The sequence below is a fragment of the Arachis hypogaea genome, chromosome 8, assembly GCF_003086295.3.
Source record: "Arachis hypogaea cultivar Tifrunner chromosome 8, arahy.Tifrunner.gnm2.J5K5, whole genome shotgun sequence".
Classification (NCBI taxonomy): Eukaryota; Viridiplantae; Streptophyta; class Magnoliopsida; order Fabales; family Fabaceae; genus Arachis; species Arachis hypogaea.
The window spans coordinates 45,927,693-45,941,494 of NC_092043.1; the positions used below are offsets into that span (position 1 = coordinate 45,927,693).

General features: G+C 32.4%; 1 protein-coding gene and 1 long non-coding RNA gene across 6 annotated transcripts; one reads left to right on the top strand and one right to left on the bottom strand.

Annotated features, from left to right (window-relative positions):
• Positions 1-5,510, top strand: LOC112707807 (uncharacterized). 2 transcript variants are annotated; one of them, XR_011864898.1, is made up of 4 exons: positions 10-532; positions 674-839; positions 1,467-1,713; positions 4,999-5,510. It is a non-coding gene; the product is annotated as an uncharacterized lncRNA (long non-coding RNA). The 2 variants fall into 2 exon arrangements; XR_003156140.3 differs by lacking the exon at positions 4,999-5,510 and having other exon boundaries at positions 1-532; positions 1,467-1,986.
• A 1,648-nt stretch (positions 5,511-7,158) lies between these two features.
• On the bottom strand, positions 7,159-13,802 carry LOC112707808 (probable E3 ubiquitin-protein ligase RZFP34). 4 transcript variants are annotated; one of them, XM_072201498.1, is made up of 13 exons: positions 13,470-13,802; positions 13,219-13,379; positions 11,913-12,209; positions 11,751-11,838; positions 11,376-11,435; positions 11,224-11,256; positions 10,012-10,089; positions 9,851-9,894; positions 9,697-9,737; positions 9,494-9,576; positions 9,011-9,102; positions 8,768-8,879; positions 7,159-7,623 (listed from the first exon to the last, which is right to left on the bottom strand). In XM_072201498.1, exons 3-13 carry the CDS (start codon positions 12,185-12,187, stop codon positions 7,519-7,521), a joined length of 1,011 nt encoding a protein of 336 aa, XP_072057599.1. In that variant the 5' UTR covers positions 12,188-12,209; positions 13,219-13,379; positions 13,470-13,802; the 3' UTR covers positions 7,159-7,518. The 4 variants fall into 4 exon arrangements, with proteins under 4 accessions (XP_072057599.1, XP_029144464.1, XP_072057598.1 ...); XM_029288631.2 differs by having other exon boundaries at positions 11,913-12,197; positions 13,459-13,802; XM_072201497.1 differs by having other exon boundaries at positions 13,459-13,802.

Genomic DNA, 13,802 nt, shown 5'->3' on the forward strand with positions numbered 1-13,802 from the left:
CCCCAACAATTTCTGTCCCTTCTGAGTCCTTGTCTGCGCGTGTTAACACCACACTGCCAGGCGTCAAGCGTTTTAAGAGGCCACGCATCTTCCGCACTTGCTGAAATTTTTTTGTTCAGCACCATAGCATTGGCCAAAAATTATGGAAAACAAGTAGCTAATATTCTTAAAGCTCCCGATGCATCTCTTCCTCCCAGATCGCGTAGTAGGAACTTGGATATGGAAGCTTTGGAAATGGTGATGTTGGATAGTATGCGTTGGTTACAACAAGAAAATAATGATGCCTTCTTGGTGACAAAGGAGTCTAGTAAGGTGTTGGAGCATCCTATTGTGAAAACAGATCTCTCCACTCAACGGTTAGGAGCAAGCTTCTCTTCGAGTGGTATGAAGGAGAAGGCAGTTAATAGCCAACAAGGCAGACCTCCTGATGTTCATATGATGGTCTCACCAGTGAGCAAGAATAAAGAGGGAAGCTCTTTCCGGGACTGCAGCTGTCTGAAGCAAATGACGAATGCCTAATAATGAATTTCAGGTTTTTCGTAACCTTCCTCTCTTTTTTTGGTCTTATGTATTATCAGTTGGAATTAAAGAGGTGCTGGTTCTAAGTCTTTTCCCACTCTTATCAAAGATTTAAGATGTGAATTTGATGCAAATTTTTTACTTCTCTTCAAAGCTCATCTTAGTGGGGATCGGGGTCTGGAAGTTAGAAATAAATTGAGGTTCCTCTTCATCATTCAAAGGTCTCAAATAACACTTTTGATGAAATCTTCAGCAAACTCAACACCAGGCTTAACTCCTGAAAGGCATCCTCTCTTTTCTTGGCAAGAAAAAATACCCAGGTGAATTCTGTCATTTCTTTTATTCCTTTATGTACTATGCAAATTGCCTTACTTCTTATTACTAGTTGTAATTTCATTGACTGTAAATGCAAAAAATTTTTTGGGAAGAAACTGAATAAAGAAAGAAGATCCACTTGTTAAGTTGGAAGAAAGTGGGTCTACAAAAGAAAAATAGGGGCTTGGGTGTTTGCACAAAGAAACTGAATAAAGAAAGAAGATCCACTTGTTAAGTTGGAAGAAAGTGAGTCTACAAAAGAAAAATAGGGGCTTGGGTGTTTGCCATATACACGCTCTTAATAAGGCTTTCATGATGAATGTTAGCTGGGGCTTATTGAGAAGAAAGATGCCCTATGGTCAAGGATATTGCAATCCAAATATGGTGGAGGTGATGATACTATTCCTTGGGTAGAAAGAAAGCAAAGCAACTCGAACCTTTGGAAAGGAGTACGCGCTAATTGGAGAATGTCACTAAAAACACCATTTGGCGGGTTGGCAATGGCGAACACATCAACTTCTGGAAATATAATTGGGTCCCTAATTTAGGGAGTTTGGATATGCATGTTAATCAGGTAAGCAATAGAAGCATTGATTATTCTAGTAACCTTATAGATTTTCTCTCTGTTTCAGGGGATTGGGATGCTGACAAAATCAAAGAATGGCTCCCGGATGACGAAGTCAGCAAGATTGTTGCGATACCCACGCCATCCCCTTGGAAAGATAAAGACCAGATTACGTGGGCTCTCACATCGGATGGATGCTTCAAACTCAAATCTGCTTACCAAGATATCCAGAATATCAGTGACAGCTTGGTGCGGAATTTGAAGTCCACAAACTAACCGACAAATGCAACGGGTCATACCAAGTAATACCTCAGGTAAGTGAGGGTCGATCCCACGAGGATTGATGGACCAAGTAACAATAGTTAAATGATTCACTTAATCAGACAAGCAGAAAATGATGTTTTAGGGGGTTTAATTGCATTAAACAGTAAATTCAGAGAATTAGAAGGTAGGCAGTGAAATTGGTGTGAAGAATATGTGAGAAAATAGTTAAGGTTTCAGAGTTATTTATTTTTTCGGATTTATATTTCTTGCCACCTACTTTAATCATGCAATATTCAATTCATGGCAAACTTTGATTGATTAAACCCTAATTTCTTAGTGATATAATTTCCTCTAACCTAATCAACCCCCAATTCCTTGGTCACTTAATGTCGGATTAACGGGTTAAGTTCAATTATAGTTTATTTGCCACAAAAATTCTAATTACCCGAATATAAGAAGATTATATGTCACGTATCTTGTTAAGTCCAAGTAATTAGCAATTTAGGAGGAATTGTTTTCAAGCTTGTGTTCAAGTAAATTACTTTTCTAAGATTTAATAAGAACTCAAATAGAAAAAGGGTTATCTTCCGATATACCTTAGTCCCTTAGATGAAGAACAAAGACAAATCCTTGAATTGAAATCAATACATTAATTAAAAGTAGAATAACAATAGTATCAATCCATCGAATAAACAGAGCTCCTAACCTTAACAGGGGAGATTTAGTTGCTCACGACTCTGAGAAAAAAACTAGGATTTTAAAAGTATAAACTATAGAATGAAGTGCATAAGAGAGAAGATAGAGCCCGAAGGGCTAAATCTTTTCCTTTTTATATCTAACCTAATTTGATTTGAAATTAAAATAAAATAATAATTCTAAACCTAAAATATTTGGTTTGTAAATAAAAATAACCAAAATAAAATAAAATATAATAATTAAAAACCAAATCTAACTAAAGATGCTCTTTTGGGTAAGGTTGCCGCATCATTGGCACTAAACGCTAGAGTGGGTGTTTAGCGCCCCAAATGGCAGAAAGCTTCAATTCAATTCTTTCTTCATGGCGCTAAATGCTAGGCTCAGCGTTTAGCGTCGTTCGAGGCAGAGAGTTCACCAACCTTGTTGTCTTCTTGGCGCTAAACGCCAAACCTTTGAGGCAGTGAGCTCGCACACGTTATGAGGCACCTGGCGCTATTTAGCGCCAAATTCACAAGATGGTTGCACACATTTCAAAGTATACGGCCGCTAAACGCCATAGCGCCAGCTCAACAGAATCCGAATTCTTCTCTTTTCTTCAGCACAAACTTTGTCAAACTTATCCAAATTTCACTTGAAATAATCAAAACACTGAAGCAACTCAAAATAACATCCAAATAGGTTTCAAACACTAAAATCTAATTAAAACTCAATAAATTCATATCTAAAATAAATAGAAAATAAAGAAAAGATGCTCACACATCACAACACCAAACTTGAACTGTTACTTGTCCTCAAGTAACTAAAAACAATATAGAACTGAGAAGTGAAGTTGTCGAAAAATTGAGTTTTCACTTAAGCTCCTGTCCCATTACTGAGTGGGGTTATTGACACTGTGATCCTAAATAGTTTCGGCATCTCACTATCCTTTGAAATTCAGAAATATCAACGTCCTTTATGACTAGAACTTGGATGATATTATCGATTCTCTTCCTCTTTGACCTTTGATTAAACCTTGAACACAACGTTTTCTTATTTCTTTTCCTTGGTGCTTTGCACCTTGAGCCTAGCCGTAACTCTTAAATGTTTTGTCTCAAGCTTTACTTGACACAAAAACACCACAAGCACTTAACTGAAAAACTCTGAGTTCTGATTTTTCTTTTATTTCTCCTAGTCAGTGGTGTTAAGAGCCTTTGACATACTCTGTATTTGCACTTGGTCTCGACTCTTAGTACTCTGTCTCAAGGATTACTTGACACATTCACACTACAAGCATATGGCTAGGAAAATAACTCCTTGAGCTCTTAATCATATTTGACCTTCCTAGCCATTGATGCTCAGAGTCTTGAACCTTGATTTTTATTTACTTTTTGCTGTTTATTTTGCTTCAAAAATCAATTTTTTGTTTAATTTAGAGAATTCATAATACTTCTCTTAATTTCTGTACTTCAAGAATCAACAACCTTAACTTCAATATCAAATATGCACCATTTCTATTCATACATTCAGAACCACAGATAAATACCTCGACATCAAGATAAATAAAGCAACTCAGAATATATAAACTCGAGTTTTCAAGCATTATATCACTTCTTTTTTTTCTCATTTTTTTAGATTCAAGCTCAATAAATAATACATGAGACAACTTTTTCTACTAAAAATAAAATACTAAAATAATAAATTAAATAGAATGAAAACACTAAAGATCATGCAAGGGTAGAAAATAAATTAACATAACATGGGAACTAACAAAGTAAGAATGGAGAGAGAAAATAGAAGGAAAGGAAGCTTAACCACCTCAATTGTCATGGTGGTTGTCTCTCTCCTCAAGCTGTGATCCGTGAAGATGATTCACTTCTTTTTAGTGCCATTAATGATAAAACAGAGAGCGCACTTGACAACACCAAACTTAAAAGTTTGATTATCCTCAAGCAAAGAGAAACTGAAAATGGGAGGGACATAACAAATCCACGAATGAGCAAAAACAAAGAAAAAATTAAAATATTGCAAAAGAAGAAGGGACTGATATAAGGGTAAGAAAAATTATTATTAATAATTTTTTTTTTGGAAAACGAGGGCTGGTGTTAAATGCCCAGGTCCGCGTTTAGCGCTGGCCAAACAGAATGCTTTTTGAAAATTGTGCCATCTTGGGCGCTAAACGCCGCTCTTGGCATTTAGCGCCAAGCAAACAGAAGCAACTCCACTTTTTATGCCATTTCTAGCTGGCGTTTGGCACCCTGCGAGGCAGGGGTCTTGTCCTGGGATACGTGCATGCTGGCACTAAACGCCCAGGTTCGCGTTTAGCGCCTATATCGACGTAAATGTTTTTCAAAATTTGTGTTTATTGGCGCTAAACTCCCAACCTGACGTTTAGCGCCACCCAAATAGAGAATTGCCTTGAAATTTGTGCCATTTTTGGCACTGAACATCCAACCTAGCGTTTAGTGCGAGAGCACTCAATTTTATTTTTAAAAATTTATTTTTGTTTTTATATTTTTACTCTTTCTTTTTATAGTCTCTTCTTGCTAATACCATCACCACTAATCTTATCTCTTGCTATCATCCAAAAAAATTAAAAATAAATTAAATATTAAAAATTGAAAATATCAAATTAATAAATTTGAGGCATTTGTTATTTCCAGGACCAAATTGACAAACATGTGGACCATTTCGACTATAAACCAATAGGAGCACATTACAAAATTAACAGACAAAATTTCACCTCAAAACAACATAGGACATACAATCATGATGCATTGCCTTCTCCACACAAGCGTGAATACTTTTCAGCAGAGTTGAGTAGCAACAACCTTGGAAGAAAAAAAATGTTGTTAGGATGATAGTTGGTAACGAATCTTAAGGGTCAAGAATTAAGACAACAGTGTTGCTACTTTAAGGAAAAGCAAGAAAATGTAAAACAATTGACTTGCCTCACTTGTCGCAGTGGAAGAAATGTAACTCAACTATTGCTCCAAGATTTCTTTTTCTATATATAATTATTTTCTCTTAAAAATTTATTGTTTAGTATAAATTTTGTACATGTAAAGCCGTTAGTATATATAAACATGTAACAAATGCAAAAATAGTTTGCAGGGGTTTGCTCCATGTACACAGAATAATAGACAAGAAAACTTCGTAGATTTTCATGCAAAAATTCAATCTGTCCAACAAAAATTGTAAAAAATATCAGCAGCATGTAATCAAAGAATATCTAGGAAGCCACGTTATCAACTACGAATTTGAGAAAAAGAAAAGTAAAAAAGAAAAGAGTAAACAACAGAAAATCTTGTTACCAGATACCATATGGTGATATAGAAAATAATTGATCAATATCCCAATCACTACAGCCAGTGCCCAAGGGAACATTGGAGAGGAAAAACACACCAAAGACAAGCTAAATGCATGGTGGGTTGATCTTACCGAAAACATAATGACAGTCTCATTGCATTTTGTGCCTCCTCACCCTTTTGTTCCTTCCCTTCTAATTTTTCTTGGCACCCTAGAGTTCTTTCTCTTATCTTAAGGATGTGTAAAAGCTTTTGACACATAATTTGTATACTTCTTTCTAAGATTGTACTCTATATTTCATGTTATTGCTTAAACGGTGACGACTCAGAATATATTATTATGGCGTCTTCCATGACACAACCGACTGTACATAAAAATAGAGATACCCAAAATGTGACACACACAAAGATACCTGTATCTGACACTGACACATATATTCTTATAAGATACGTAATTTTACATGAAATTATAAAAATATCTCTGAAGCACAAATATTTTGAATTATACAATATGCACCAAAATATCTAATATTAGACACAATTTTAATTTTACATACCATATGTTATTTCTCATGAAATTCTAGAGGTATTTTTAAAGCACAACAGAATTTGATATTTTGGATTACGCAATATGCACAGAGGCATCCGATATTGACATATAGTTTTTCATGCCCATTTGATTTATTATTAACTGATCATTTTTAAAAATTATTTTTTCTAATAAATATTTAAAAAAATAATATAAAATATTTTAAATTCAGACAAAAAAAAAAATACACACGTTTCTTTTTTAATGTATTCATCTTCTTTTTACAACAAAATACTCTTTTTTTTATAATCAAATCATTCGTACTCATTTTTTTTTTAAAATAAATTACAATCACTTTACTTATATTTTTTTGTTTATCCTAAATCAACTTGATCAAATCTTATATTAAATACGAGATAACTTTTATAAAACAAATATCAAATTATGTGAAATTTTTTTTATTATTCATAAGTAATTTATTAAAATTGGTTTTTGAAAAATAATTTTCTAAAGAGGGTTATACCTTCATTTTTTAAATTAACTGAAAATTATTTTAAATAATCATAAACGCTGTTAGTAAAATAAGTTTTAAAATTTAAAATAATTATAATATAAAGAAAAGAAAGTCTATAGAACCAACCATTTTATTTAAATCTGACTAACACTTAAAAAGCAAAAGAAAAATAAACAATCTTATACTAATTAATGGCTATAAGTTATAAAATTTACTGCTCCTAACACTCCTCTATAAATAAATAGATAAAGAATTTTGATTCTGAATGAAATTTAATATTATTGCATTTTGTGCCTCCTGACCTTTTGTTCCTTCCCCTCTAATTTTTCTTGGCACCCTAGAGTTCTTTCTTATCTTAAGGATGTGTAAAAGAATTTGACACATAATTTTACATCCCACATACCATTTCTCATGAAAATCTAGAGATATTGGTAAAAAGCACAGCAGAATTTCATATGAAACTCGCAAGATATTCGTGAAACACAACATATATATATATGTTACATATTTATAATAATCCAAACTAGACAGACATTCAGATCTACTAAACGGATATAATAAGATAAGATAGTTCCTAGTAAAATTCCACAACCATAAAGCTAATCATAGAAGTTCACATTACTTCACATATCACACCTAAAAACACACTTAAAAGGGTAATTGCAATTGGTTAACCCAACACGACAAAGTTGAACATGTGCCGATCCAACTAGGTTTTAACGCCATGTTCATTTCATGTTCAAGTTGTTGTTCCAATTAAACATGGGGTTGCCACTACTTCCTTCACAAAGCATAAGAGTAAATGTAACAACGCCCACTTTTCTCTTCAGCCTCAAGTTTGTCTTGTGTTGTAGGAGTTGCAATTCAAGCACTTTTGAGCAATAACATGGTACTTTACGTTACCACTTCTACCACAATCATTGCAAAGGATCCAAACCTGTTTGAAATAAGAAAAATAAAAGGACAGAAAAAACGATTATTAGTTGTCCCTCATAATCAGAAGGGAAAAATACACACAAAATCTTAACTACTAAATTAACATAGTCATGGAACTATAACGAAATTCTAAGTATTTATAAAATGTTATTGCAGAGATACTAGGTTAGTAGAAATGTCATTCTAGTCACATACATATCAAGCTTTCTAATTTTAATATGGCCAAAAAATAGGAATTTGGATCCTCTACATTTTGAATTTTCATTTTAGAGAGTAAAGTGTGATCTCTCTTCCTTAAATGATTTTTCTCTCGTATTTTCTCTTAATCCCACCTATGAAATAAATGGTAAGAGATCATACTTTACCCTCTAAAGTAAAATTTAAAATTTAGAGGATCCAAATCTACTAGGCTTTTTATGACACACTAAAGTTTATCTGGGTAATCATGGAATCGTAAGAACTTTTAGAAATATTCTAAATAGTTTTATATGATCTTTTGTAATATGATTAATCCTAATCCTAAAGCGAGACACATCACATCCTCTTGTTATCTATGTCATCTATATCAAAGTTTTTTTGTTGAAAATTTCTCCACAACTTCAAAAACATGCATAAAGGTTTTGGCAAGCTTTAAAATTGATCTAGTTTTTTTCTTAAATAGAGCAAACTACCAAAAATGCCCTCCAAAAACTTTCACCAAAAAATATCCCAAAAAATAACAACAGCAAAAATACACTCAAGATTTAAAAAGGTGTGGCCCATTACGAAGTAAACACAACCGAATTTACTTCATGTCGATGTACTTATATATTTAAATCTTCTTCCGTTTTCAAATCTTTTGAGGGTATTTTGTCATTTAAATTTTTCAAAGATATTTTGCCAGCTATTAAATCTTTAGTGAGTATTTTTGTTAGTTTACTTTTTAAAAAACTAATAATAAAAATACATGAAATAGGGCTGTCACAATTGCTCCTCACAATGACAATGATCGGTTGAGCACAATTACCATACCCGTTAACTTTAGAGGAGCATCAGAGAACATAAAATTGGAGAAATTGTGTTAGTTTACTTTAGAGGATCATCGCAAAACATCAAATTTCTCCAATTCCTTCATTAGAGGCATAGAAAATACAGAGAAAACTAACCATTTTATTTTGATATTGTTCAGGCATTGGTGTAGCAGCAATCTCCAAGTCAAACTTCTCCCAAACCTTTGACATATCACAAACTGACTTTGAGCAAAGAGGGCATGCATACCTGAGATGTTTAAAACAATAAATAAATAAATAAATAAATAAACGCAAGTATCCGAACCAATGTTTTGCGATAATAAGACTTAAGAGAGCAGATACTAATAAACGAGTTCCAACTTTCAATACAATACTCACTGTAAATGCTTTCTCATTTCATTCATACAGTTGATATGGATTGTATGTCCACATGGCAAGACAGCGATTTCATCCATCGATTCGAACAAATACTGCAAAACCATCACATTTTGTTGGTAAACATGTGTTAGCACCCAGTGGGGGAATAAATGTATATTGATCGACTTCCGGGAAGAAAATATCAAATTTTAATAGACGGGTTAATAGTCAAAATAGTTCTTGAGAAGTGTGCGTCAAAATTTAGTGATTGAAAGATCAAATGTCTCCTCGGATATAATTGTGAATATGATTGAGCCTTCCATCAATTAGATGATGACAAGCGGCATAATCATATTTCGACAAAAATTTAATTAGCAAAGGACTAATTCGAGACGTTTGATCTTTTGAGAACCAAATTGACAAGCATGTGGACCATTTTGATTATTAACTCTTTTAATAGACCAATAGGAGCGCATTACAAAATTAACAAAGACAAAATTTAACCTCAAAACAAACAGGACAATCATGATGCATTGCCTTCTCCACACAAGCGTGACTATTTTTCAGCAGAGTAGACTGGCAACAACCTTGGAAGAAAAGAAGTGTTGTTAGAATCATAGTTTGAAAAGAAGCTTAAGGGTCAAAAATTAAGACAACAGTGTTGCTACTTTAAAGGAAAGCATGAAAATGTAATATCATTGACTTACCACACTTGTCGCAGTGGAAGAAATTTTCAGATCCTCCAGTTCTGTATTGAAACATTTCAGAATCATTCAATAACTAACGAAGAAAAGTACCCTAAAAGTGCATACAATGCTTTTTGAAGAACATGCACAAGGAAAATGCTCTACTAATTCATACCTGCAAATTCCACAGCCGCCGCAATGGTATTGTTTCTTAGATACCTGCAGCAGATAAAATAAATAATATTATCATCTCGTACATTTTATGTGTCGATTTTTCGAAAGAGTCATTAACTTGGATGTTAAAAGGGATTGTCAGCTCCGGAACGAAATACTCACATCGTCATCAAAAAGCTTGCATATCCCGCAAAAGTACTTCCCCATACAAACTCCACAACTAATGCAGTTTTGCTGAACCTGGAATCAGCAGGAGTCAACACAAGAATAAACTTAGTTCATGGCAGGATTCTAACTTACAAAAGGCAAGAACTTTTAATAGATGATTGTCTCTGAATATATGAATAATTGAATAGTTTCAAACACCTCAAAAAGAATACTAACAACTCTGCACAAAACATGTTAAAGGGCCTTCATGAAGTGATTAGCTTCAGGATTCCTTTTAACTATGCAGCTTTTTCTTTCTTCTATGGCTATGAACACTTGTGCTTACTCGCATGCAGGAACGGATCAAAAGGGCCCTCCCAACTTTTTTTAACAAAGTTAATTTTTATATAAAGTTATTATATATTATATAATTTTATTTGAAAAATAGAGTATTACTTACATAATTAAATTATTAAACTCAAAAACAAGTAATCCTCCTTAAATTGAGAAAAATATTATTGTCAATCACTTTTTGATTAAATAAATTTCCAAATCTTTAAATATTTAAACTTTTTTTTCTCTTTTTAAATATTTTTCACTTAATTTTTACACCTATTATCATATAAAAATACTTTATTTATAATAACTAAAAAAATTTTAATATATTATACTATATACATGAAAGTAAATTATTTTAAAATTTATTTATTTTTCTCATAATATTAAAATTATAACATACTAAGTAAATTCATTAAAACAATTATATTTTATATATTTTATTCATGAATATGTTTTAAATGTATATAACAAAGTTATTAGAAAAACTTATTTATATTATTTTATAGTATCTTTTTATAATATAAAGCATAAAAATATAACTTACTATCGCAATAATACTCAACAATATAGACTAAAAAAATAGATATTTTTATATTTTGTCGAATCCAAAATAAAAATAAATTATAAGAACTAAGATAACTTTTTTATATAACAAGTCTTTATTAGTATTTTTTTAATAAAATAAATATTATGATGATATATATTATAAATATATAATATTATATTTGATTAGATAATATTTTAATTTTGACTCCTCCCGTACCAAATTCCTTCCGTCCATGCTCGCATGCATAAAGGTATTCGTATTTCTCTTACTAAAAAAAAATAAAGCTTTATCATAATCTGTGTTAATAGCATGATCTTCCCTTATAATTAAACAAGACTTACCTCTTGTTCAGTCCCGCAAAGTAAACATATCACCTGGAAAACAATTCAAAAATATTCAATCGAATTGATTAACATGTGAAATAACAGAAGGGAGAAGGAGCACAAAATTTTTGTGATACTCAAATGATCAGTGTTCAAATAAATAAGCATACCTGTTTAATTTGATGACGGGAAAGGTCATGTCTAAGCTTTGGATCAATCTTGATATCATCCTGGGGAGAAACATAGATGATAAAATAAGTTCCAATTAAAGAGAAAAAAATGGATTGCCACAACATAAAGAATTAAAAATAATGATTTGAAAGTCCCAAGTATTGCAATCTGCTACTAAAAGGAAATTGATTGTTTCCCAAAAGTTGTAGTTTGAATCAATTGATATTCACTTCTACACTTTCTCCACAAATATACTTCTCAAATTAGTCTAACGAACACCACCTAAATTTTTCAGATACAAGGCAACTTGAGGAACAGGAAAGAAATATAAATGTCTCAGAATTAAAACTTGAAAAAAAGGAAGATGAACCGACCTTTGCCTCATTATGACAATGGCGACAGTGAAAAATCTCATTGCAGCAGGGGGCCCTAATACGACATCTTCTCCGATAATGTTGACATCTGCAGAGAAACCTAAAGTTTCAACAAAAGAACTGAGACAAAAATATACAAACTAAATGAACATGAGATTTTACCCGTATTTCATATATCTTCTCTCTTGCAAGTCATTGATCTTTTCATGTTCTTTTGATTGAACCAATTCTTCTCCGTGCATGCTTTCTGTGTTTGATGACAGATTGTACACTTTTCCCTCGGATGAGTACATTATTATCGCCTCCTCCATAACAACATATGCAAACCACTGTATAAAAAGGCTCAGAATACATGACTGGACTATACATACTGATGATGGATGTGACGCAACAACCACCGACTGCTCAAAGATAGGGATAGCTGGGATGTGACACATTCACATATACCTGCATCAGACACTGACACGTGTTCTTATAAGACACACGTCATTTTTCATGAAATTGTAGAAGTATTTCTGCAGTACTATAGGTATTTGATACATAATTTTACATGCTAAGTGCTATTTTTCATGAAATTCTAGAAGTATTTATGAAGCACAAGAGAATTTGGTATTTTGGATTATGAAGTATGCACAAGGGCATCTAATATTGATACATAATTTTACATGCCCATTTGATTTATTATTAACTAATCATTTTTAAAAATTATTTTTTTCCTAATAAATATTTTAAACAAAAAACAATTTAAAATATTTCAAATTCAGACAAAAAAAAAAAAGAAAATACACATGTTTCTTTTTTAATGTATTCATCTTCTTTTTACAACAAAATACTCTCTTTTCTATAATCAAATCATACGTACTCATATTTTTTTTATGATAAATTAAAATCACTTTATTTATATTTTTTGTTTATCCTAAATCAACCAAATCAAATCTTATATCAGAATAAAAAATATTAAATACGAGATCATTTTTATAAGACAAATATAAAATTAGGTTTGAAAAATTTTTTTATGATTCATAAGTAATTTATTAAAATTGGTTTTTGAAAAATAATTTTCTAAAGAGAGTAATACCTTTATTTTTTAAATTAACTGAAAATGGTTTTTGAAAAATAATTTTCTAAAGAGAGTAATACCTTTACTCACAAAATTTGAATTTTTTAATTTCAGTTTTGTACTTAAGATATATTTAGTGTTTAATTTGTACAAAAAAAATCACTGGTTTGTTTGACTGTTGTTAAAAAAAAAAAACAAAAAACAGAAAAAAAAGAAAATCTGCATCATCATCGGCATTGTTCATAGTCCATACGCGAACCAAAACCAATCAAACAGCAAAACCACCCAAACCATAAAAAATTTCAGATCCACGCACCCAATTTAAAATCCACAATTTCAGCCAAACACAACCATATACATTACACACTAAATCCAGAAACAAAAATACCTAAAACTGTTCACCACTACCTTCTGTTCCGATCTGTCTTTACCGAACGCTTTTTCTGCATGCAGCAGCACCACGGCCCTTTTCTCACTCATCTGACTTTTTGCTCTTAGCACCACTCACCGCTGCCATTCTTCTTCTTCTTAGCCGCTTCAACGGCCATCACCATCATCTCTTTCTCTTTCTGAAAAATAAAAATAAATAATAAATAAAAGATGTACTGAGTTTAAGAAAATAAAATAAAATAAAATTTACTATGTGACCAGAAGCTTGCATGCACAGCCGGCGTCGTCTCTGATTTCTTGTTCTTCATCTCTTCTGTTTGCCAAAAACAGCAGAAAATCTGCCTTCTTCTTCGTCACCTCTTCTTTCTTCTCACCATCGTCCTCTGGGTCGCCACCGTCACCATCACCGGCGAGCTCTTCTTTACTCCTCGCCAGTGATCTAAGACTCTGCCACCATCTCTTTCTCTTTCACCGGCGAAGTCTTTTTCTTAATCGCCGGTGACATCTCTCTTCTTCTTACCCGACCCCTCTGTTTTTCCTCCCTCTGATTTCTAACTTACCTCTTACTCCTCTGATCCTTTCCCTCTCTCCCTCTCCGTTTA

Bases quoted from the DNA above. Each gene is read 5' to 3' on its own strand.
- LOC112707808 (XM_072201498.1), bottom strand. From the start codon at position 12,187: ATGTGTCACATCCCAGCTATCCCTATCTTTGAGCAGTCGGTGGTTGTT. The intron at 9,738-9,850 runs GTATGAATTAGT...GTTTCAATACAG, and splicing joins GGCGGCTGTGGAATTTGCAG to AACTGGAGGATCTGAAAATT. The intron at 9,577-9,696 runs GTAAGTCAATGA...TTTTCTTCCAAG, and splicing joins CTTCCACTGCGACAAGTGTG to GTTGTTGCCAGTCTACTCTG.